The following is a 26,655-nucleotide window of genomic DNA, read 5'->3' on the forward strand; positions in this document are numbered from 1 at the left end:
TCTCCCACAACACTTCAATCCCCTCCTGAACATGAACCAAATGTTCGACCTCCCTTTTTTTCCCATCATAGGAGGTGATAGAGATGGACCCTCTATTCTTCCCTTGGACACCGCAACAAACACAACCTCCCACTCATATGGCCCCTCCAATGGAACAAGGTCCAAACGTGGACTAGGAAATTCCAGAGGCAGAAAAAATAGTGATACCTCCCCCTCTAGGAAGAAGCTCTTTCACAGAAATATCAACAATAAGAGATATAGCCCTTATGATCTTTCCGGAGAGGGAGGATAGGAAATACATACTATACTGTCCAGTAGCACTCCAAAAGCGCTCAATAGAGATAACTCCACCAATCAATACCATGAAAGAAAAATATGCAGTGCTACTGAATCCAACACTAAGGGGCAGCCCCCTCATGAAGGGAAATAATTATGTCCCTACCCTCCAAAATCATTCTTCTCTCATGAATACACCTACTAGCATAATCATGTGGAATGTAAGGGGTGCAAACAATGCAGACTTCAGACGCAACATTAGGGAACTTGTCAACAACCACAATCCATGCATGGTGGCACTATTGGAGACAAAAATGGACAACCATGCAAGCCTTAGGGAAGATTTCAACTTCTCTGACTATATAGAAAATCCAGGTGTTGGCCGAGCTGGAGGAATGGTGATCATGTGGGTTGACACGTTGGTAGCTGTGGAGAGAGTTAGGCAAACTGACCAAGAGCTTCATGCACTAGTCCGGGTATTGCCAAATTATAATCCTTGGATTTTTAGTTCTATTTATGCTAGCAACTCCTTGGTAAATAGATTAGACTTATGGAATAACCTTAAAAATATTTTTGCAAATTATAAAGGACCCTGGCTGATGGGTGGTGATTTCAACGATGTACTAAATCAAAATGAGAAATGGGGAGGCAGAAGTGTTAACAGAAATAGATCTTTAGATTTTAGGTGTTGTGTCAACCACTGTAACTTAATTGATCTAGGTTTTAAAGGCACTAGATACACATGGTCCAACCATAGAAGGCAAGGTCTCATACTAGAAATATTAGATCGATGCCTTGCAAATGAGTCCTGGATAGAAGAATACCCTTCAGTGCTAGTTACACATCTCCCAAACACATACTCAGATCATAACCCTTTACTACTTAGACTTACAAACACTAGGACATTTACCAAAAAACCTTTTAGATTAGAAAAATATTGGCTAAGCCACCCGGAGCTTAGTAAAATTGTTGAGAAAAGCTGGAATAATAGAAACCTTAATGATGCCCAAGCTTACTTCAAAGATAATGTTAGTGAATGGAGTGCCCAAAATTTTGGTAATATCTTTGCTAATAAGAAGAGGTTACTTGCTAGAATTAAGGGTATCCAAACCTCACCTAGCTACACCTTTAGCACCTACCTTAGAAACTTAGAACATACTCTTATTATTAAGTATAACAATATCCTCCGACTAGAGGAAGATCATTGGAAAATTAGATCTCGGATAAACTGGCTCAATGAGGGGGACGCAAATACAAAAAATTTTCACATATCTATCCTTAACAGGCGAAGGCGTAACAGTATCTCCTTTTTTAAAAATAATTCAGATAACTGGATTACGGATTGCTAAAAAATCATTGAACACACATACCTCTACTTCAAAGACATATTCACCACCAACCATACACTATCGGAATGGAATACTATCAATAGTGCCCACAAAAGTTTCTCCAATATAAATCTCTCATCCTTAGATAGACCTCTAACCACTCATGAAATCATTTCTGTAGTATACTCCTTCAAGCCATACAAGGCCCCGGGGCCGGATGGCATGCACCCAATATTCTATCAACGTCACTGGAATATTGTGGGTCCTTCTGTCATACGACTATGCAAAGAAGCTTTCTCCCTATCCAGAATCCCCAGGGAAATAAACCAAACTCTCCTCTGCCTCATTCCCAAATTTAAACATGCAAACAATCTCAATAATTTCAGACCAATAGGCCTATAAAATAATCGCCAAAATAATTGTCAACAGGATCAAGCCTTTTCTTCCTGAACTAATCAGTCCTTGTCAAGCAAGTTTCTTAAAAGGTAGGAGGGCTTGTGATAATGGAATTATTATACAAGAAGTGATCAACCAATTCAAAGAAAAAGAAAGGGAGAAATGGTCAATTAATTATTAAAATAGACCTTGAAAAAGCTTTTGATAGGTTAGAATGGTCTTTTGTGTACAAGGCCCTCATTTTCTTTAAATTCCCACCAAAAATCACATCCCTGATCATGAACTGCATAACCACTAGTCAAATAGCTGTCTTAGTCAATGGGGGCCAAATAAATTACTTTGAACCATCGAGAGGGATCAAACAAGGGGATCCACTATCCCCCTATCTGTTCATCCCTACCATGGAATTGCTATCAGTTTACATACATTACCAAGTCTATATTTCCCTATGGAACCCAATCAAAATTGGATCAAAAGGACCCCTAGTATCACATATCTTTTACGCAGACGACTTAACATTCATGGCCCAAGCAAATAGGAAAACAATTAATTCTATTCATCATTCTCTAACAATCTTTTGCTCCCTCTCAGGCCACAAAATCAATAACAATAAATCAAAAATTCTATTCTCCGGTAATTGCTCCACTACCCTAAAAGACTACACAATCAGCCTTTTCAACATTAAACAAACCACCCAGTTTGAAAAATATTTGGGCTTCCCAATTATCAATAATAGGCCCAAACCATTGGATTTTCAATTTGTAATTGACAACTTGAGAAATAAGCTCTCTAGCTGGAAAATAAATTTTCTGACACTTGCAGGACGAGCAACCCTTGCAAAAGCAGCCCTCAATGCTATCCCTAACCACAACATGCAATATATATCCCTCTTAAAGAAAACTCTTTACAAAATTGACAAAATCCAGCGGGATTTTATTTGGGGGACAACCGCTACTAAAAGAAAGATCCATTACGTTTCGTGGGATGTTGTAACCCTTCCAAAGGACCTAGGTGGCCTAGGGATACTAAAAGCATGGCATAAAAACCAAGCCATCCTAGCAGGTCTGGCTTGGAGACTATTCACCAACCCATCCACACTGTGGGCAAATACTCTAATCCAGAACAGCTGTAACAGGACCAATATCAAGGCCACCTCCTTCATTTGACAAAATGTCATGAAAGGGTGGGAAACCATCAGCAAGAGACTTGCTTGGGATATTGGAAATGGAAAATCCTTAAACTTCTACTACGGCTGCTGGGCCCCAAACAAAACGAACATCCGCTCAATCATTCATGGTCCTCTAACCAAAAATGAGAGCAACCTAGCTCTTGATCAGGTCTGGGTAAATAACCAGTGGGACTGGTCAAAAATATCATTTGAACTACCCACCAATATTACCTCAGACATCACTCCCAGCCCCCTCACACAAAACCCCTATGCAGTGGACACACCCCTGTGGATGCCAAACACAAATGGCACCTTTACCACCCACTCAGTCTACAAAGTACTGCACCAACACATCCTAAAAACAACTGATTATGATTGGATCTGGAAACTACACACCCTAAATAAAATCAAATTTTTCCTATGGCAGTGTTTTAAAAATAGGCTGCCCACAAACTCCTACCTTCAGCAAATCGGAGTTACAATGGAGAATACTTGCGCAATTTGTAAGAGAGCAGAAGAAACCATAACTCACATCTTCCTAGAATGTTCCGTAGCCCAAATATTTTGGGAGACTGTAGGCATGAACACGAACAACATCCCTCGCAACAAATACTGGCTTTTAGCTATTAAAAACCTCCAAATACCGGCTAACCATAGCTTCATAACCTGGGAGGATGTATTTCCTTTTGCAATATGGCACCTCTGGCTAAATAGAAACAATAACTGCTTTCATAATTCTTCAAACACCATAAACTATCACATGGTTAATACACGAGCCATTGAATTTAAGTTATTAGCATCCAACTATAAAGGCACAATACACAAAACTCTGGTACACATCAAGTGGTACCCACCATCATCTCACAAGTACAAACTAAATATTGATGCCTCCATGGATAAACATAACACGGGAGACATTGGGGGTGTAATTAGAAACAGCGGTGGAGACTGGATTATAGGCTTCTTCAATAGGATCAAAGCTCATAACTCCACACATGCAGAATTGCAAGCACTCCAGGCACGTTTGAATTTGGCATATGAACAACGACTAGCACCACTGGAGATTGACACTGATTCAACGGATATAATTAAACTGCTTCAATACAATATATCCCCGCCTATACTAACACTATCTTAGAATGCAAGTACTTGCTGAAGAAATTGGGGAATCCAGTGATCCGGCATAGTTTCCACAAAAGCAACAAGGTGGCACACTTGTTGTGTAAATGGAGTTCCAAGCATCACCTAAGCTCTACAACTACTATTTTGCACTCACCTCCGGACGCAGCAAAGAAGGCAATCCAAGATGACAAAAATGAAGTTTTAACTACTAGACTAGTATCAAGCTCTATATGTAATATATTAGCAGTACTTGGGAACCTTAGTATTATCCCTGCTATTACTAACGGCGATGTAATGCCTCCCTAACCTTTTATGAATGAATCTATCCCTATTTCCAAAACTAAAGTATATAGTAGGTAAATTGCTCTTGGCCTAGCCAAAATATAGTAGTAGTAATTATTTTGGCATTTGTAATGTAGTTTATATTGAAAAGAAAGGACCTGCACCAAGCGAACCGCTTCCCCCGACCGACTAAAATACAAAGGGCCGATCGAGTGGGGTTAAAAATCCGACAGCAAAGGCCGGTGGGTCTAGGGTCCAACGGCTGGATCGATTACGAATTATCTCCTAACTTGATTTTCCTTTTGTTTCGGTAGGTGGAACGAAATGAATATATATGATTCATATAAATGACAACTCCGACAGAACAACCAAGCTTTAATTGGTTGATTAGTTGAATAATGTAGTTATAATCAAGGCCAGGTGCACACTTATGGCGGGGTTTGGCAGAAATCAGTAGTTTGTCCAAACCCTATATAAGTATATATAGAGAAATTCACTAAATATGTATACATAATAAATTACGAATTCAGTACCAGAACCTATAAATTTTAAATACTAAATTCACCTCCAATTATAATCTAGTGGTTGCATTTGGAACTATATATGGACTCAGTGTCACTGTATTCCGTATCTGAAATAGCTAAATTAAAAGAATTGAAACAAAAAATGAAATGAAAGAATAATGAAGAATTAAGGGCAAGAAAAACAAACCAGTTGATATAAGAAATAAAGTAAATAGGAAAATCATCTTTGACAAGAACGGACCCCATATTTTGTCTAGCTGCTAACACTGTAATTTAACAAGATAGTAATTGTTTACTATCATCATAATTTAAAGTGAGAATGAGTAGAATTGAATGCAAATTAATATAAGATCCTGTGAAAATACACTATTGGTTAATTTCAGTAAGAAAATCGATTCAAAAGGAAAATGATAAATGTTTTCACACTGTTTATAGAATATATATAGTTTCATTCTTTTTATTGCCTATCTATATTTTTCCTAAGATACCGGTCTTATTAGGCAACATGACCAATATACTTTGTGTCAATATCGTCTGAGAATTTATTAATTTTCTCTTAATGACCTAATGTAATTTTGGTATGGATCCAGTTTACCAATTGCCACTAAATCTAGTATAATAATGTGTGAAAAAGCTCTAACTTGTCCAATTATAGTATTTTTGGATTTGGAAATTTTTGAGAAATTGATGGCTTTTATCAACAAAGTTAAAATGACTGCTTATATTTTTTTACAAGTCCAACAAGCGTACATTCAATTATATTGGGTTACAAGGGAATTATATTTAGAGCTCCTTTTAATTTTGTGTTGAGTACAACCTTGATAATTTTTTCTCTCATTCACTAACAACGATCTCCACAATAGCAACAATAATAACGACACACACAACATAGGAAGTGTAAACATGTGATTTTTGACCATTCCCTAGATTTTTCATATTTTAGCACGTAAATATTTAATTTAGGCCTAATTTTGAACCTAGCCCATAATTCATAGGCGCATACCCCTAACCTAATCCCTACCCCTATATAATAGTATCTAACACCTAAAATAAAACTACACCAAAAAACCTTCAAATCCGCCGCTTGTCTTCAAAAATAAGGAGAAAAATACAAAGATGGCTTTAGACTCTAAGACCTAGGAGGAGCCGCAATTCACGACCCATCTGACTCCCATTTTTCTACCTCATTAAAGACGAAAATCAATAGCCATGAAAAAAGGAGGAATCAGCGCCGCAAACTCCGGAAAAAATAAATAAAAACAAACCCAACAACCTCTCACCAGAAAGAAAACCTGCTGAAAACCAGCTGCAAAACCAGCTCGCAATCAGCCCCAAACTTCAGCTGAAAACAGCCTCAGCGCAGCCAAATCCTCTATGAAAACCAGTCCGGAAATAGCTTCATCTCCTACTTAAAACACAACCATGAAAGCCGACACACGAGCAGCTCCGTCCACCATCATGGACGCCGCTTAAAATCTCCAAAATCAGCGGCAAAAATAGTTTCCTTTTGTGCACAAAATAACAGCTCCAAAGTTGAGTCGTCGAGGTTGAGTTCGGGCTCTGTTCGTTGATTTTGGTCGAGGTTCCTGTCCAGCTGAAACTTTGCCGTGTAAAGCATCTTGAAAGGTCTGCTCTTCAATGCTTTTTTTTTTAACGTTTATTGTGAAGGATTTGTTGATGATAAATGTGCTAAAATCTTCTCAGTGCTCACTTGTTAATCTCTTTTCTTTGATACTTGAATTTCAAAACAGAAATAGTTTGTTTTCCATGTTAGCTTTTGGTTTTACGTTGGTTTAACGTTCCTTTTGCGTAGCCATGAAATTGCTGAGATGATTTGGTCGATCAAAATTAAAAGAGAGCTTGGTGGGGTAAGGTGAAAAAGTTATGGATGTGGGTGCGTGTTGATTGATATTTAAGAGAGAACAAGAATGGTGAATTTTAAATAGAGTGGACCATACTCTTTTGAGAGAATCTGTTGGCTTTTGGTGAAATTAGAAAAAATGATTTTTGACTCCAGTAACTTTAGTTGGCTAAAGTGTTTTATGTGCTTCTTGGCATGAATATAATAGTTATAAAGAAACTAGTCCCTTTCGTTATTATTTCTAGCTCCTTAGTTAATTTCAAGTTTCCTATTTAATTACCATCTCTTATGTTGAGTAGGATTTAATTTATGTAATAGTAGTAGTAGTAAGTAATTTTGACGTCGTCAATTCATTTTAGTTGGTTATTAACAAGCTACTTAGTTGATTTCAATGCTAGAAAATTTGGATTATTATATAGTGATGGAATAATAATTTTGACTTTAGAATGGTGTTACAGTGTTAGGGATAATTGGGTAGTAAATTCATTGACCAATTGGGTCATTGGGGTAATTGTGACTTAGCGAAACTCGGTATAGGAGTCGGGTCCGTATAAGACAGGTATCCTTTTTTAGACCATCCTGATGCATCTTACGTGCTATTTGCGCATCTGTTTGTTTCGGCTTGCATGTTGACCGGCTTCTAGAATAGGGAAAGAAAATAAAAAAATAAAAAGAAAAAAGAAAATCAAGAAATAGAAAAAAGTGAGAGGTAAGTATTTAGAAAGTTCTGAAACTCTGTCGAAATTCTGGAAAAAAAAAAAAGTCATTTCAAAATGAGCCAAAATTTTCAAGTGCCATGTTTCCCTTGTTCCGTCAAAACTGACCGAACTACGTGGGTCTGATTCTCACCGGATGTGAGATACATAGGCAAACCTCATCGGTTCCGACCCCAATTTTCAAAAATCCAAAAAATATTTTTCTTTAGTTCCTTCTTTAGAAGTCTTTCCTTAAAAAATTCAAAAAAAAGGGTTTTTGTTAAACTCAAAAAAAAAAAACCTTTTGAAGTCTTTCATATGGAAAAGGAAATAAAAAGAAAAATCAATAAAAAGAAAAATCCAAAATATGGGTTTCTTTTATTTTGAAGTATTTTTCTCAAAAATTCAAAAAATCAAATGAATTAAAAAAAATTCTTTTCCTTGTTTTAAAGTCTCTCTTTCAAAAAAAAAAAATTAAAAAATTGAAGTCTAAAAATATTTTCGCTTTTCTTTAGAAGTATTTTTGTAAATAAATTAAAAAAACCTCAGAAATCCAAAATATTTTCTTAAAAGTCTCTCTTTCGAAAAGTAAGAGGCAACATCCAAAATCCAAAAAATATTTTCTATCTTCGTTAGAAAAAGAGAAAACAAATAAAAATCCAAACAAAAATCTATATATTTTTTCCTTTTACTTTTGAAATTCCCAAAGTTCCAATCAAAAGAAAAGGATTTTTTAGAAGTCTTTATTTCAAAAAATAAAAGAAAATCAAAATCAAAAATCGAAAAAAAAATATTTTCTTTCTTCTTTAAAAGCATTTCTTTCAAAAATTTCAAAAAAAAGTTAGTTTATCTATTCTCGATCTTCCCGAACTACGCCAGATCTGATTCATGTTCCCACATGATATGTAGGCAACCCACATCAGGTTCGATCAACCAAAAAAAGGTGAAAAATGAAAAAAAGAAAAAAAAGAAAAAAGAAAAAATGATGATAATAATAAGGACTGACTGAGTCCATTCTAACGTGTCTTTTGTACTAAATTGTGAAGAAAGTTTGAGGTGGTCGGTTTGTGGTAAGAGGACAACAGAAGATCCAAGGAAAAATGATAACTGACATCGAAGCTATTACAAGTGCTCAAGAGACTCAGGGTCAGAGGGTTCGACAAGAGTCTACTGTGTTTGAGGAAAATAGAATACTGAAACAGCAAATGACCAAAATGTGTCAAGCATGGGCCAACGGTCAAGGACAACCTTGTCATGAGTCATAATTTGCTACCCAGCAAGAGCAATACAACTCCCCTGAGTACCACTCGTACTTGTTTGATCTTCCTGCAAACATTGAGAAGCCTGCTCGAAAGATGGCACAGGAAGAAATGACCCAAAGAGTGAAAAGCTTAGAACAACGGTTGAAAAACATGCAAGGGTTGGCAGACCAGAAGAATATTGCCTTCAAGGATCTAGGTATGTTCCCCGATGTCCACTTGCCACCTGGTTTCAAGACTCCCAAATTTGAAAAGTATGATGGACATGGAGACCCCATAGCCCACTTGAAAATGTATTGCAATCAACTAAGAGGTGTGAGAAGAAATGAAGAATTGCTAATAGCTTATTTTGGGGAAAGCCTTACGGGAGTAGCATCCGAATGCTTTATGGATCAAGACACATCTCGCTGGTATGTGTGGGAGGACATGGCACAAGCCTTCGTCAAATAGTTCCAATACAGAATTGACATCGCACCAGACCGTAATTCCCTTTCAAACCTGAAGAAGAAACCAACTGAAAGTTTCAGGGAATATGCCATTAAATGGATAGAGCAAGCAGCTAGAGTTAAGCCACCCATGGATGACCACGAGCTAATCACTGTCTTTCTTCAGGCTCAAGAGCCAGATTATTTTCAAAACATGATGTCCGTAGTGGGTAAATCCTTCTCGGAAGCAATCAAAATGGGGAAAATAGTTGAGAATGGTCTTAAGACAGGCAGAATTATAAGTCAAGTAGCTCTTAAAGCACCAACTCAGGATGTCCAAATTGAATCTGGTGACACGAATGAGATGAATGAAGAAATCATGATGACATCAGGGTCGAGAAGAGGTCCTAGGAGAACGTCTCGAAGGTATGACCAACATCTTCTATTTTCTGATAACTCTCATGAGCATTACTATCCACCTCAGAACCCACAATACTTTGTTGCTCCACCTTAGTATGTTGTCCAGCCACCAAAACACCCTAGAAGGCGAGCCCGAACACCGCAAAATTTCCATCAGCCTCCACAAAATTTTCAGGTGTCCTATAACCCACATCCAAGCCAGAGGTATAAAGGGGAACAAAGGGTGAAAGATAATTTTACACCAATAGGAGAGTCCTATGCAAGCTTATTTGAGAAGTTAAAGCATCATGACATGATTGCACTCATTTCTCCAAATCATGTGGACCTACGTGTAGAAGCTTTGACACATCTAAAAGGTGTGAATACCATTCCAATGCCCAGGGGCACAATATTGAAAGTTGTCCGGATTTGAAAAGAGAAATAGAAAGGATGATCCAGGAAAAACTGATTGTGATCCAAGACAGTGACGCCCAGAATATCACACAGAATCCTTTACTTACACATGATGATGCACACTTTGTGGGGATGATGCGTGGTGACATGTAGTATAAAGATCCTCTCGGGAGCTTGCCGACTGAAATTGGAGAAGGCCATGGTGATTCTGATGAGCAAATTTGTGGCTAAATGTCAAGTTTAACAATTCAAAAGTCATTCTTTCCTTACTAGGAAGGAATTTTGGTAGCTTGATTTGATGTTTTTTCTATTATCTGGGTTATTTCAGGGTTGTGACCCAGACTTTATTCATTTTATTGAGTTAAACCCTTCTATCCCTCCATTCTGTCTGTGTGAGTCTTGTCTGTCTGTTTTGTTGCTATTCTCATTATCTGGCTTATTTTAGGGTTGTAACTCGGATTTTAGGTTGTTTGTCTTGTTGTCTAACCCTTTTATCCTTTACTCAATAAAATACAGTTTGTCATTTTGTGTCATTCCATTCTTAGTTCTTTTCTCGCTAGTTCTAATGACATGACATGCATGCGGAAATTTTGGCCAGATCTTAGAAACTGATTTAATCTGGAATTGGATAGCTGAAAAAAAAAATATTTTTGAGGATGAATAAAGAGTTGAAATACTTTCGAATTAAGGTCGAGTAAAATTCACCTTCAAATCATTGTGAAAATTGGGCTTGAGGATGTTTAATCAATTGAAATTTGTTGGAAAGTTTGACATTAAGGGATGGAAAGTGTCCTGTGACCACGGAACACCAAGAAGACAGGCATGTTCATCAATGATATGATCGCGACATTATACTATAATTGGCGTTCTCGAAGGTGAGAGGCCCTTTTTCTGCTACCCAAAATACTTTATACCCTTTGTCACCCCTTTGAGCCTGTGTTATTTTCTTTGACCACCCTCTTTTGCAATCAAGTTTAGAGTCAAGAGTCAAAAAAATGAAAAAAAAGGAAAAAAAGGATAAAGGAAAAGAAAAAAAAAGTCTATGTCCCAAGAGTACAAACTGGGGCAACTTTTAGAAAGTTCTAAGTGAAAAAAAAGAAGAAAAAAAAATTGTCAAAGGTCCATGTCCTCAAAAAATAGAAGATAGGGCAAATTGTTTTGAAAACAAAAGGAAACAAAAAGAGAAAAACAAAAAAAAACAAAAAAGGAAGATGAAAAAAAATTATTAGTTAGGTTAGATATTTGAACTACGTTCGACCTGATTCCTTAAAAAAGGATACGTAGGCAGCTTCACGGTTCGGTCCAACCAAATAAGAATTCAAAGAAAAAGAAAAAGAAAATAAGAAAAATAAGAAAAATCCCCAATAGCTGAAACTGAGGCAAAGATTTTATTTCACTTTTGAAAGAGTCGATTTCAAGATTTGTAAGTCTACAACCCCCTCATTTTGAGTCAATTTTGAGCCGTCATGCCGACCCATCTTTCCAACGTTATCCAAAAAACCTTCCAAATAAAGACCTCCCGATGCACCTTCAAGAATGCCAAGAGAAGCATGCAATGAGCAACTGTTGTCACGCGACATAGAACACTGTCAAGTTGCTCACACAAGAAAGCAAAAGAAAAAGAAAAAGAAATGAAAAATGAGAGAGTCTTACTAGTGAAAACCCTCGCGGGCACTGTAAGACGACAGTAAGTAGAGATAAATAAATGAGAGACTTGTTGGTGAAAACCCCTCATGGAACCACTAGTCGAACGTGAGTCTTGAAGCTGATGCAAAGGATTGGCACGAACAAGCCCGACTTCAAAGGTCATAAGAATGGTAAAAGGGAAAATTGGATTAGTTTGATAGATTAGGCCGTTGAGTCCAAAATGCATGTCATGATCATTAAGGCTAGTTATTGAAAAAAAACCCTTCCTTCCGTCCTTCCGACAGGGGCATTTCTTGTTAATATTATTTCTTTGTGTTATTGTGTCCTTCACTCCGAGTCAGTCCTTGTCAAAACAAGCAAGAAAAGATTTCAAACTTTGCTACCAGCTTTTCAATTGTACAAAGTAAATTTGGCCAGCGCACTCGGTTGTTACTGTCAACGTGCCTCAAGGATTCAAGCAAAGGCTCCCCCAAAAGACTCTTGTCAGCCTACTTGCCGTAAGCAAAGATAACTTGTGATTCTCTTTGACAGACAAATTGCTCAAAAATCAGGAAGTCATTCAAGATATCAGAAAAGGTCACCTAAGCAAAGATCTCCAATTGGGATAAGCCAGATTGAGCCACAACTACAAATGGTATTGGGTGTGAAACAATTAGGGTTGATGCAGAGCAAGAGTCTCTTGAAACCGACTCAAGATGATTGAGAAGAAGCTAAGCTGCCAAAGACGTCAAGGCCATGAACCGACCATCACTTTTAAAACTGACAAAATTTTCTTTGTTTGAAATAGGAACATAGTAGTGTAAGGAAAGTGGTTCAAAAAAAAGAAAAAAAGAAAAAAGAAGAGAAAAGAAGAGCCGACAAAGGAAAGTTTCTCAAATCTTTGTCTTTACTTGTCTGCATGTGCATAAAATTTTGCCATTGCTTTTCACATTTTTCCTCCTAGGATAAAAGTTCTAGTTTGATGGATTTTTGTCCCAATAAAAATCTTAGTCTGATGAATCTTTCTCCTAAGATAACAAAAAGGGACCTAGTCTGATGAATTTTCTCCTAGGATCGAAATCTTAGTCTGATGAATCTTTCTCCTAAGGTACCAAAAAAGAGACCTAGTCTGATGAACTTTCTCCTAGGATCAAAATCTTTGTTTGATAAATCTTTCTCCTAAGATACCAAAAAGAGACCTAGTTTGATGAATTTTCTCCTAGGATCGAAATCTTAGTCTGATAAATCTTTCTCCTAAGATAGAAAACCTAGTCTGATGAATTTTCTCCTAGGATCGACGTCTTAGTCTGATGAATTTTTCTCCTAAGATAACAAAAAGAGGACCTTGTCTGATGAATTTTCTCCTAGGATCGAAATCTTAATCTGATGAATCTTTCTCCTAAGATAGAAAACCTAGTCTGATGAATTTTCTCCTATGATAGAAATCTTAGTTTGATGAATCTTTTTCCTAAGATACCAAAAAAAAGAATAAATACCTAGTGTGATGAATTTTCTCCCAGGATCAAAATCTTAGTCTAATGAATTTATCTCCTAAGATAAGAAACATAGTCTGATGAATCTTTCTCTTAGGATAAACATCTTAGTTTGATGAATCTTTCTCCTAAGATAAGTAGAAAAAAAACGAGGAAAAGAGAATGTCTCGATTAAAAAAATTGTTTAAAAGAATGATTTCCCAAAGAAAAAAAATGATGATTTTTCTAAACCAAAAAAGAAGAAAAAAAATCCTTCTTGGTTCATTTTAGATATAGGGTCTCCACTCTCTAGTCGTCATTTCCAACATAGGATCTTCACTCCCTAATTGAGTTTTATTTTAGACATAGGGTCTTCACTCCCTAGTTGAGTTTTATTTTAGACATAAGGTCTCCACTCCCTAGTCGCCTTTTCCAACATAGGGTCTCCACTCCCTAGTTGAGTTTATTTTTAGAAAGGGTCTCCACTCCCTAGTCTGCTTTTCCAACATAGAGTCTCCACTACCTAGTTGAGTTTTATTTTAGACATAGGGTCTCCACTCCCTAATCGCCTTTTCCAACATAGGGTCTCCACTTCCTAGTCGCCTTTTCCAACATAGGGTATCCACTCCCTAGTTGATTTTATTATAGATATAGGGCTCCACTCCTTAATCTCTTTTTTCCCAAGGATACACCATCCTGACTTTTATTGCTTTCAATAAAGAAATACTTTAAATTTTGTTACAATAACTCACGAAATTTTCTTACTGAAAACTGGGGTAGAAAATTTCGTTTGTTTGTTTGCTTTGGTGCCTAAACGGATTTTCACCGCGAGACACAAGGTTTGAGATGACCAAAAGAAGAAGTCTCAACCCAAATAAAAGAAAAGAAGAAACAAGAAAAAGAAGTTGAACTCAAGGTGAAGAAGCGGAGAAAAGATGCAGACTACTCAAATTTGATTGAAGTCACAAGCTTTCCGAGTCCCGCTTTGATCCGAAAAGCTGAAGAATGAACCAGCAGTTGTAGCTAACGAGCATCAAGATTCAGATCAGAGTCCGCATGAAGAACCAACCAAGATTCAAGATCAAGCTTCAGAAGACTCATAGATAGGAATCTTGTAACTCGTAGCTGATAGGCTTAGTTAGTTTTTTTTTTTAATTTTGATTTTGATGTAATAACAGAACCACGGACCGGAACCTCGACGGCACCTCGCTCGGCTCTGAACCTCGGTACTCCATCACCTCATTCACTTCTGAACTACACGTGACATGATTCCTTTATACCCAAGGATATGTATGCAGCTCAGATACCAAGGCTCGATCACATTCTCTTTTCTTTTAGATTTAGGCCTCTTTAAATAAGGGTCGGGTCAAAAAACATGTCTACTTATCCTTTGTCTGAAAACTCTTCACGTCTCCAGTCAAAGAGGGGCAGCTGTAGACATGTGATTTTTGACCATCCCCAAGATTTTTCATATTTTAGCACATCAATATTTAATTTAGGCCTAATTTTGGACCTAGCCCATAATTCCTAGGCCCATACCTCTAACCTAATCTCTATCCCTATATAATAGTATCTAACACCTAAAATAAAACTACACCTAAAAACCTTCAAATCCGCCGCTTGTCTTCAAAAATAAGGAGAAAAATACAAAGATGACTTTAGGATCTAAGACCTAGGAGAAGCCGCAATTCACGACCCATCTGACTCCCATTTTTCTACCTCATTAAAGACGAAAATCCATAGCCATGAAAAAAGGAGGAATCAGCGCTGCAGACTCCGAAAAAAATCACAAAAAAAACAAACCCAGCAACCCCTCACCAGAAATACCAGGAAACCCGGCTAAAATAACTCGGGAACCAGCCATCAAAACACCCTCCGAGATGAGCCCAAAAATGAGGAAAACCTGCTGAAAATCAGCTGCAAAACCAGCTCGCAAACAGCCCCAAACTTCAGCTGAAAACAGCCTCAGCGCAGCCAAATCCTCTATGAAAACCAATCCGAAAATAGCTTCATCTCCTACTTAAAACACAACCATGAAAGCCGACACACGAGCAGCTTCGTCCACCATCATGGACGCCGCTTAAAAGCTCCAAAATCAGCAGTAAAAACAGTTTCCTTTTGTGAACAAAATAGCAGCTCCAAAGTTGAGTCGTCGAGGTTAAATTCGGGCTCTGTTTGTTGATTTTGGTCGAGGATCCCATTCAACTGAAACTTTGCCTTGTAAAGCATCTTGAAAGGCCCATCTTTTGCAGCTCTTCAGTGCTTTTTTTTAACGTTTATTGTGAAGGATTTGTTGATGATAAATGTGCTAAAATCTTCTCAGTGCTCAGTTGTTAAGCTCTTTTATTTGATACTTGAATTTCAAAACAGAAATAGTTTGTTTTCCATGTTAGCTTTTGGTTTTACGTTGGTTTAATGTTCCATCTGCGTAGCCATGAAATTGCTGAGATGATTTGGTCGATCAAAATTAAAAGAGAGCTTGATGGGGTAAGGTGAAAAAGTAATGAATGTGGGTGCGTGTTGATTGATATTTAAGAGAGAACAAGAATGGTGAATTTTAAATAGAGTGGACCATACTCTTTTGTGAGAATATGTTGACTTTTGGTGAAATTAGAAAAAAATAATTTTTGACTCTAGTAACTTTAGTTGGCTAAAGTTTTTTTATGTGCTTCTTGGCATGAATATAATAGTTATAAAAAAACTAGTCCCTTTCGTTATTATTTTTAGCTCCTTAGTTAATTTCAAGTTTCCTATTTAATTACCATCTCTTATGTTGAGTAGGATTTAATTTATGTAATAGTAGTAGTAGTAAGTAATTTTGACGTCGTCAATTCATTTTAGTTTGTTATTAACAAGCTACTTAGTTGATTTCAATGCTAGAAAATTTGGATTATTATATAGTGATGGAATAACGATTTTGACTTTAGAATGGTGTTACAATGTTAGGGACAATTGGATAGTAAATTCATTGACCAATTGGGTCATTAGGGTAATTATGATTAAATGGAAATAAGCCATGAAGTCCTGAACATAGTAACGAGAATTTGGAACTTTGATATTTTATTGCTCTCATTTAATGTTTTTATCACTTGATATACTCGTAGTTTGCTTTGGGCTCGACTTAGACTAGTATTGTGATTATGTATACGTTCGCGTAACATAATTGCGAATTTAATTCTAAAAAAGTAACTCGAGGGATGCGTTCGCGCAACTTCAACCAAACGTTTTTAATAAATAAACTAAGCGTTAGTAATTGTGGACACGATCGCGTGACATGATTTTTGACGCGCCAAAGGAAAAGAGTATACGTACGCGTAACTCAATTCTTTAATTACGAATAAATCAAGTGATTAAAAGCGGTAAAAGATAATTGCATATAGGTTTTAAAAATGAATAGTTAAACAATTAAGCCAAATATAAATTGCTAAGCGACCGCGCTAGAACCACGGAACCTGGGAATGCCTAACACTTTCTCTCGGGTTAACAGAATTCTTTATCTAGAATTTCTGGTTCGCAGACTCTGTAAAAAAATAAAATTTACTCGATTTGGGATTTTAAAATAAATCGGTGACTTGGGACACCAATTAAAATATTCCAAGTGGCGACTTTGAATTTGAAATAAATAATCTCATTTTGATTATGTCAATTTAATTGGAAAAAACTCCCTTATATCCCTCACGGGTGTGTAAAAAGGAGGTGTGACAGGAAGAACAGTATGTATGCAGACTTTACATTTATATAAAAAGATTATTTTGGATAGACGCTCGGTTCAAGGAATAACAACGATATCCACACAACTATTTGATTTCTTTCATTGATTACTTATATTTTTCTATATTTGGATCTCCTATCTTTTTTCCATTTATATAGCTTAAATTTACGTATTATACGTCGCTTGATTGCTGGTTACTTTCAGCAATTAATGATATTTTTTCCGTATTTCCTTTTTTATGTGGATTTGAATTGGTCATCCGAAGATCCTCTCCGTTTATAGTCCCAAATTAAATGTGGGATTTGATCCCAATTCTCAATCATTAGTGTTGTGGGGTCCTTTGACATATATATATATATATATAAGATTTAATTGAATTAACCAAAATCAATTGACCCGACTTATTCTTCCTATCTAATTTGGTCTTTGCGGCTAGTGGCGAGTATAATGTATGTATATGTAACCTTTAAATCCTGGGGTTCGAATCACATCGCAACCCAGTTGTAGAGCGTGACATCTTGGGGAAGTACACAAATAGTCCTCAAAATGTATGATCTTGAATTTTTGTGCCTGATTGTTCTATTGGCAAAGCTTCAAGTTTAACAAGCTTTTTCCCTCGCTTGCCCCATACCATAGGGCAAAAGAGGGTCAAAAGTTAAAAACTACCCCCAAAAGTGTCATATTCTGCACACACAAAAAAATTGGACAAGATATCTACCATATAAATTTACCCCGAGAGTTTGTCGTCCTCTTCAAAGCAACCGGAGATATACGAAATTAAATAGGGATGGCAATGGAGCGAGGCGGGTGCGGAATGAGTGGACGCAAGTAACAATATAATGTTATGCGGAGCGGAGCGAGTTGAAATTTTGCGGGTTAAAACAGAACCTGCACCGCGCCGCTGGCATCCCTAAATTAAATTACGAATGTTTAAAATAATTAGGAGCAAAGCATATTCACTCTAAATAAATTTTTCTTGCCTTTGCTTATCGGAGAGCACTTGAAAGGACTTATCACTTATCTATTGAAACAAATAATAATTTCCTTAACCAACAAATTAAACAAACTGTTACATGCATGTCGATATTATTGATCTAATAATGAATCAAAATGACCACCATATATATAAATTAGTCTCAATAATTTAATTAAATTCATGAATCTTGATGGAAAGCAATATTTTCAGTCATCATACGTCTTGCAAACTTTTTGTGTTCAACGCCATTGTTCTTCTTCTCTACGTGCACACAAACGCATGTGTGTTGAAGACAGACCGGCAACAACGTTGGAGCACAAGTTTTGAGACAATCAGGATTACTGTTACATGTTTTGCCTGCTGTCTGCAACATTGAATCTGTGTACACATACGTATAACGAGTTTAACTTTTATATACATACAATTATTTAAGAAATAACTATACGTAATTATAAGAAAATTGAATTAGTAACTTAGAAAATGACACGTGTTTAATTACTTGTTACAACATATTAAAATCAGTTTGTCAGTTAAATTACAGGTTGAATATCTTATTAGCAAAATGTGTGTGCATTTTATTTGAAAAAGAGGAAAATAAGAGAAAGGAAAGGGAAAAGGGTAAGAACAGCAAACCAGTTGAAATAAGAAATAAGGCAAATAGAAAAACAATCTTTGACCATTGTCTGTTCATGTCTTCTTGATATTTAAGTTTTACCTTTAACACTGCAATTTAACAAGATTTTTAGCCTTGAGTATCAAGAATATATAGTGGCATAGAATTCGATATTGGTAGGAAATCTAGAAAAGGGATGCAAAAAGGAAAAAAATTAATTTTTCACGGTTTTATGGAATATAGTTTCATTTTTTCTGTTAGATGACCATTTGTTCTAAAATATATAGGTCCTTATTACGGAACATGATAATTCACTTGTGTCAAGATTGTTATAGAATTTATGTTGGTATGGATAGTTGTTGATGCCAACAAGATCAAATGCCATATTTGAAATTATTTAGAGAATGGTAAGAAGAAAAGTAAACAAACAAGACCTCTACTGGTAAATCTAACTCTTCTGTTATTTATATGAAAAATAGAGACAAAAAATTATGCTCAGATCCAACATTTCCTCTTGAAATTGGGTGGTAACATAGAAAAATTAATTACTTCAAATCGGTATTTTTATCAGATCAATAGATGCATAACATTTTTTTACAATATGATCTTTTACATATAACTCGTGGTTAATTTAAATAAATTTTACAAAATTCAAATGTAAAAAGAAACACTTTAATTCATAGTAAGAGCTCAAGACCATGGAAGAAAAAGTAAATAACAGCATAATGTCCTAAATTTACCCATTAAAACTATTTGCTTAAAATTGTTTTATAATACCCACAAACATATTTTTTTTGGTAAATAAAAGAAATTTTATTACCAAATAGCGTTTTGTACAAGAAAAAAAGACAGTTGCATCTTCAATCTGCAGCACATCATTGCAATAGCTACTCAATCTCCAGCTAGCTACCTATTACAGATCGCATTCCTAATCCTAAGGATAATAATTCAACTGAGCCAGACGTCTTACTAGCTTCTTCTGTATGGAGCCTCTTAAGAAAACCTCTTGAATGATTCTTCTAATAATGGTTCTCGCATCAGTTTGCTTGTTTTGAAAAACTCTTTGATGCCTTTCAATCCAAATATGATAAACACAAACTTCCAAGACCATCCTATACACTTCTGCAGTTGTATTTATGCCTCTAGCATGGTTCAATCCCCATCTTAGTTCCTCTTGCCACTTCAGAGCCTGTCTCGAGATTCCCTGCCATTGTAGGAGCTTTTCCCATACATGAGAAGAGATACTACAGTTAAAAAAATGGTATATGCTTTCAACTCCTATGTCGCACAACAGACATTCTTGATTTATGATGATTCCTCATTGCAGTAGCCTATCTCTTGTATATAACCTCTCATGAGCAGCCAATCTTAGTATAAAGATCCATTTTGGTTGGCTATAATTATTGCAAACTATTCTTCTCCACTGCACCTTAGGAAAGTCACCTCTCAAACGAAGATACACCTTTCTTATGGAGAACTCAGACATACTCTGTGACTCAGCTTCCCCTATATCAATCTGTTCTAAGCAAGTCTTTGCCTTTAATATTTTCTACACCACCCAAGAATACTGTTTGGCCACCGTTCCACACACTTGCCCCTCTTTGACATAGTAGCTATGCACCCATTTGACCCAGAGCTCGTCATTCTTGCAGCAAAGATTCCATAGAAGCTTGCTAATAGCTGTTTTATTCCATGTGGCTATGTCCAGGATATTAAGTCCACCATCAACTTTAGGATAACAAATTTTATCTTATGCAAGTAATGCTTTCTTTGTAATCTCCACACCTCCCGACCATATAAAGCTTCTACAGATGGCTTCAATCATTTTTACAACCTTGGCAGATAGTACAAAGATTTGTGACCAAAAGATTTATATAGAGAAAAGGACATTCTTAATTAATTGGACTCTCCTTGCATATGAAAGAAACTTAGCAGTCCATGTGGTTATCTGTCCCAACATTTTCTCAATTAAAGGTTGACACGGCATAAGTGAGAGTCTTTTGGTACTCAGTGGGATTCTCACGTATCTAAAGGGCATTTCTCCCTTTGGGAAACCAAGCAGCTCCATGATCTCAGTTTGAGTATCTCTATCAACTCCCCCAAAGTATATAGAACTCTTATCCTTGTTTTCTGTTTTCTATTAGACCAGATGCTTGTGAAAATTCTTGGAAGCAATCAAACAATATTTTCACAGAGATTACATCATCCCTACAGAAAAGAAGCACGTCGTCTGCAAAACCCCAACTAGATCAATTGCATTTTATAACATCTAGGATGGTAATTGAAGTTTGGTTATTCCCTTAGCCTTTTTAGTAGCCTATTGAAGTACTACATTGCAAGAACAAACAGGAATGTGGATATTGGATCTCCCTGCCTCAAGCCTCTTTTTGCCAAAAATGGTTCAGTAGGCACTCCATTAATACAAATTGAGTATGAGACTGATTTAAGACAGTCCATGATCCATTGAATGAATTTGCGAGGGAAATTAATGTATTGAAGCGCTTGCTCTATAAAAGCCCATTCTAAATCATAGGCTAACGGAGATACCCATATTAATAGCAAGTCTGATTCCAGAATTGAATAGGTCAGGGGATAAGAAGATTAATGAAAATTACATTAGTAGGAATATAAGCCGAAACATATCCCGATTGGGTTTCAACTATTGGTAAGGCGGTCATACTTCTTTCACCTCAACTAGAACTTAATTTAGCGGCTCTTTCCAAAAGGCGTGAATGAAAATAAAAAATATTTCATGGATAAGCTTCACGACTGGCCGATCTTCGTAGTAGAAGAGACATTTGGTGATAAGCTTGAGCTTGTTAGGAGGGATCATCATAAATTATTAAAATGTATCGTCCACGATACATAAAATATTCATCCAGAATATTTTTAGAGTGATTCCTCACCTATCCTGTCAAGGACCCAGTGGAACGCTCGAGTATAGATTCCCTATGCTCATGTAAATGGTCAGGGCCGGCCGGCCTGTAGATCTAAAAATATCCAGTCCTAGGCCTGATCGGATATGCGTTTTTACATAAACAAAACAAAAGAAAGTTGATTTTTAGTAGTAGTTCATGAAACCTCAAATTCTCACGTTCCTGTGTGCATTATGCCAACAGGTCCCATCGCCAACTCTAGCTGAGAAGTTGAGCCACCCTTCTTTTTTTTCTTTCAGAAATAGAATAGAATAAAGAATGAGATAGTCTATATCCTACATCGATCATAGGATCACTCTATGAATAGGTCAATTCTCTATGACCTCCCACCGTTTATGACATCCCTTGATTCTCGTAATAACGGCTCCTCGGTGGAAGAGTAGAAGTGCTGGTCCCCTTCAGCCAACTTGCTTTGCATGTCCACCTTTAGCATACATCTAGGATATATACCTTTTCTTACATATCCCTTAGCTAACTCATGACTGAGTATTATGTTATCTGCAATTATTCTTCCTGGCACAAAAGTTGATTGGCTCTTATCAATCAAAACATCTATCACCCCATGTAATCTTGTAGTTAAAACTTTGGATATCATACAACACAGTATAACATGAAATGGGCCTGAACTCCTTGACAGATGAGGGATTTTTAACTTTTGGGATGAGAGTCACAGATGTGCAGTTAACAGGTCTATATAGAGAGAGGTTGTTTCAAAGAATTTTATAATTGCTCTTGTTATGTCTTCACCTATCACAGGTCATGCTTTCTTGAAGAAAAAGGCATTAAAACCATCCCTTCCAGGTGCTTTTGAATCATCAATATCTTGTAAAGCTGCATGAACTTCTTCATTGGATATTGGGATACTAGTTGGAGCTGTTGTGATCTGTTTAGAATTGTACCATTTGAAAAATCCAAGGATGCACAGCAAGTAAGTGCGAAGCAGTCGTACCCAATAATTTTTTATAGAAACCTGTAATCTCCTCCTTAATATATGATTCTATATGTATCCATTTTCCAACTGCTGTTAGTAGCTCTGTACTCTGATTTTATGCAGACCTATGTTTCATGCTTGCATAAAAATAAGTTGTGTTTGCATCCCTAGTTGCAACTATTGTACTCTGGACTTCTGCTTAAAGATGATCTCCTCAATCAGTAACCATTTTTCAAGATCTCCTCTTATTTTCTTCTTAGCTACAAAAAGATTACCTGCATTTTTGTGTTATCTCATCCCTTCCTATGTCTCAACCAGTTCCCTTCTCAAGACCTGTATTCTCCTGTCAATGTTTGAGAATTCCCTAATATTTAAAGTCTTCATTTTAGCTTTAACATTTTTCAGCTGCAGCAATACTTTTTGAATATATAGGTTCTAGTAACAGGTTTCATCCATCCACTATCAACCTCTTTCAGAAAATCACTATGTTTAGCTAAGTGATTCAAAAACTTGAACAATTTTGGTCTTTTAGATGTATGGTCTTCAAAGGTGATGGCCAGTGAGGAGTGATCTGAGAAACCAAGATCCATTATCTCTACTTCTAGTTGTGACATATTGAGCATTCATTCAGCCGAGACAGTTACTCTTATCGATTTTGCTAAAAACACGACTATTTGTCCATGTGTAGTCCCTTCCCACACTCCTCAATTTACTCATTCATGTGTCTACCAAAAAACTTCTAAAGTCTTTAGTTTCTCTATCTTGAACTTCTGTGCAATTGATTCTATCATCTATGACATTGCATTGAAGCCCCCCATAATGATCCACGCCCCTTGTTGTTGATTTTCTAGGCACCATAGATTCCTTTTATCCTCCTATATATGCAATCGATAGGTAGCCGTAAACTTGAATTCCAATTCCAAAGCAAGAACTTTTATATGCCCATGAAAGAATTGGCAAATCATATTGAGCACATTAAAATCCATACTATTACTGCCCCAAATAACCCATATCCTTCCTCTACTACTATGAGAATAATTTGCTTGCCATTCTCATCCTGTAGCAATCTTCCTTATAATTTTATCAGCTTTATCCTCTTTCACCATATGCTCCAAAATTGCCATAATATTAATGTTTTTCCTTAATAAACAACTTTATTTCCTTCTGTTTGTGCAACTTATTTAACCCCCTAACATTCTAAGTGATAAGCTTCATTTTGGAATGCAAGATTTATTAGTGCTCCCCTTGTCCATGCTTTTGCTGCCATTTTCTCCAATTATCATTGTTCCATGTTGTTGTAGTGTTTATTCATGAGTCATTAATGAGGATAATCCACTGGTTGTTCTAACATTACTAGCATCAACCTTAGGAATAAGTGACTTCTTAGCTGCAGACTTGCTTTTAATATTCTGCCAGTTTTTCTGTGAGGGGGATGGTTCGTGCCTTACTGAACTTATTTTCTGATTATCTTCTACCGAGTTGACTTTTCTATTTCTCCTTTTTTCCTTCTATTTCTACTGCTTTGGCAGGCATGGACTTCCATTCCTACATTTGTCTTCTATGCGCTTCTATTAGCTTCGGGATCGCCTTTGGGTGCTATTTAATTTCTAACGGGGAGCTTTTTTATGATATGTTGTGTTGCAATTGTGGCCTGCCTGCAAACAAGTTTCATAGAACCATGGAACCAGTCATACCATATTTCTTGTTCAAAGATTCTTCCCATAGGGTCCTGGATTTTAGTCTTTTTGGAGAGGGGTTTGGTGACATCCATTTCTACCAAGACTCTAGCAAAAGATATTCTATCTACTTTTGTTATACAGGAATCAACATATAATTGGTTCCCCAAAGTAATACAAATTCTACTCAACGACTTCATGTTCCAGTAGTTTAGGGGTAGGTTTGGCAATTTCATCCATATTGGAATTATTTTCAATACCTGATAATAGGTGAATTTAACTTTATTCAGACCCTAAATAACCGTCTTCTTGCATAGTTTTGATAATAAAAGTGATAACAAAATGCTCTTATTAGTGCTTTTCATAATTTGCAGGTTATATATGACTAAGGAAGGCTAGGGAGCACGTTTGGAGTGAAAAAAAATGAAGAAAGAGAGGCCAACCATGAAATATCCCAAGTGAACCACGCAAAATAGGCTGAAGAATCAGAAAATTGAGTCTATCGCGGTTCCACCAGGACCGCGGTAGAACCGCGGAGAAGGATGTTTGCGGATAGAAGAAAGATCAGAGGCCATGTTTGGCTGCGGTTCTACCGCGACCGCGGCAGAACCGCGGCAGGAGGCGGGAATTTCAGGGACTAAAGTGCAAAACACGGGATTTTTAGCCCAAAACCCTATTTTAAACACTAGACTTCGCCCAAGAGAAGTATGTATTGATTTTGTGAGTATCTTGGCAAGAAAAAGAATTGTGAGAGATCACCCAAAACATCTTTCTTCTTTTCTTTGATTTCTATTGCTAGTTTATGATGAATCTTATCTTAGTTTGTTTACCCATAGTTATGAGTAGCTAAATCTTTTGTCTAAGGTTTTGATGGAACCTATTGGGGGATGAACTTCTTGTTTATGTGAATACAAATTGCTAGTTTCAATCTTTATTTATTCAACTATGTTCTTGTTGTAGTTAATTGACAGGATCCTCAATTAGCTGTGCCTATTTAGTGTGCATAACTCGGGAGAGAGTGCATATTTAGGTTATTGTTGAATAACACCACTCCTAAAGTATAAGAGGAATCTATAACTGCGGGTTTAAAGGCGGGATTAGGGATAACGAAGCCTTGGGTGCAATCTTAAGTGAACTGTGTTAATTAAAGCTAGCTAGTGTATCTCGGGAGAGTGCAATAGTATATTACTGTGATTACTCGGGAGAAATTTATGGTAAGACGAGCGTTCATGATTGATAGAGAAGTGTTGGTACATTTGTATGAAGCATAAACAGAAGGGATTCCATCAATAGGGGAAATCTTTACCTTAGCTTTATCTCTTCATTGTTTACAACCTTAGTGTTTTAAATTACAGCCTGTTTAATTTACTTGCAATCTTAGTTACTAAAGAAATCATCAACTTGTGATTCAAACATTTGGGAAGCTGGTTCTGAAGAGTTTAGTGAGTCTAAAGATAGTGATTGATAGGTTGACTCTCTGTGGATTCGACCCTAGGCGTAATACTCGGGTTATATTTGCAACGTCCGCATTGTCCTTTTTATAAGGCATAGTTGGGCGTGATCAAATTTTGGCGCCGTTGCCGGGGAGTTAACGGAATTATCAATTACCATTGCTAGAAATACAAAAAAATTCTTCGCGTAGGCAGTTCCTCTACACCCAATTTTTGATTGAAATTTTTGACGGTTGTTGACTTGGTTGCACAGGTGTATGCCTAGAAACTCTACAAGGACTGGAGAACTACTTGAAGGACTCGCAGACCCTGAGAAAATATTTAGGGCATTGAACCGTGCCAACAAAAGACTTCAACCACCTCAACAAACAGACAAATTCGAAACTGACATGGGAGACGCAATCGACCCTAACGGAAACGGCAGGCATGAGCAAGTCAACTTGAATGTCAGAGACGCGGCACCTCTGGTGCCCGAGGGTGCATTGTATGACTGGGCACAGCCCACAACTGACAATTTAGCTATTGTCATAGTTGTGCCTGCAATACAAGCTGAGTCGTTCCAGATCACAAATAATATGCTACACTTGTTGCAAAACAAGGGACTCTTCTCTGGGACACAACTTGAAGATCCTCAGCAACACTTGAAGAACTTCCTGTCGATCTGTAAGACCCAAAGGCAGCCCAATGTCACTCCAGAGGCTATCAGGTTATTATTATTCCCATTCTCGGTGGCAGGAGCTGCACAGGTTTGGCTAAACTCACTCCCCATAAATTCTATAGCAACGTGGGATGAGTTAGTCAAGCAGTTTCATAACAAGTTTCATCCACCCAACAAAACTGCCCAACAAATTGATGAGATCGTGAGCTTCAAGCAGAAACCAATGGAGACACTGCATGAAACATGGAGCAGGTTCAAAGGAATGTTGGTTATGTGTCCACATCATGGTATTCCAGAACAGATGTTGGGACAACGATTTTATATGGGACTGTCGGATGGGTTGAAGAATATTGTGGATGCTTCAGCTGGTGGGGCATTCTTGAGCAAGACATGGAGAGAAGTTCAGAGTTTACTTGATAAAATGGCACAGAATTCGGGATGGACATCCAGGAATG

General features: G+C 36.9%; 1 protein-coding gene and 1 long non-coding RNA gene across 2 annotated transcripts; both read left to right on the forward strand.

Annotated features, from left to right (window-relative positions):
• The first annotated feature begins 488 nt into the window (after window positions 1-488).
• Window positions 489-3,166, forward strand: LOC138881682 (uncharacterized). Its single transcript, XM_070161932.1, has 2 exons — window positions 489-1,377; window positions 2,592-3,166. Exons 1-2 carry the CDS (start codon window positions 489-491, stop codon window positions 3,164-3,166), a joined length of 1,464 nt encoding a protein of 487 aa, XP_070018033.1.
• A 3,174-nt stretch (window positions 3,167-6,340) lies between these two features.
• On the forward strand, window positions 6,341-24,831 carry LOC138882390 (uncharacterized). Its single transcript, XR_011403994.1, has 3 exons — window positions 6,341-6,722; window positions 22,241-22,412; window positions 24,466-24,831. It is a non-coding gene; the product is annotated as an uncharacterized lncRNA (long non-coding RNA).
• Window positions 24,832-26,655: the final 1,824 nt, after the last annotated feature.

The sequence above is a fragment of the Nicotiana sylvestris genome, chromosome 11 (assembly GCF_000393655.2).
Source record: "Nicotiana sylvestris chromosome 11, ASM39365v2, whole genome shotgun sequence".
Classification (NCBI taxonomy): Eukaryota; Viridiplantae; Streptophyta; class Magnoliopsida; order Solanales; family Solanaceae; genus Nicotiana; species Nicotiana sylvestris.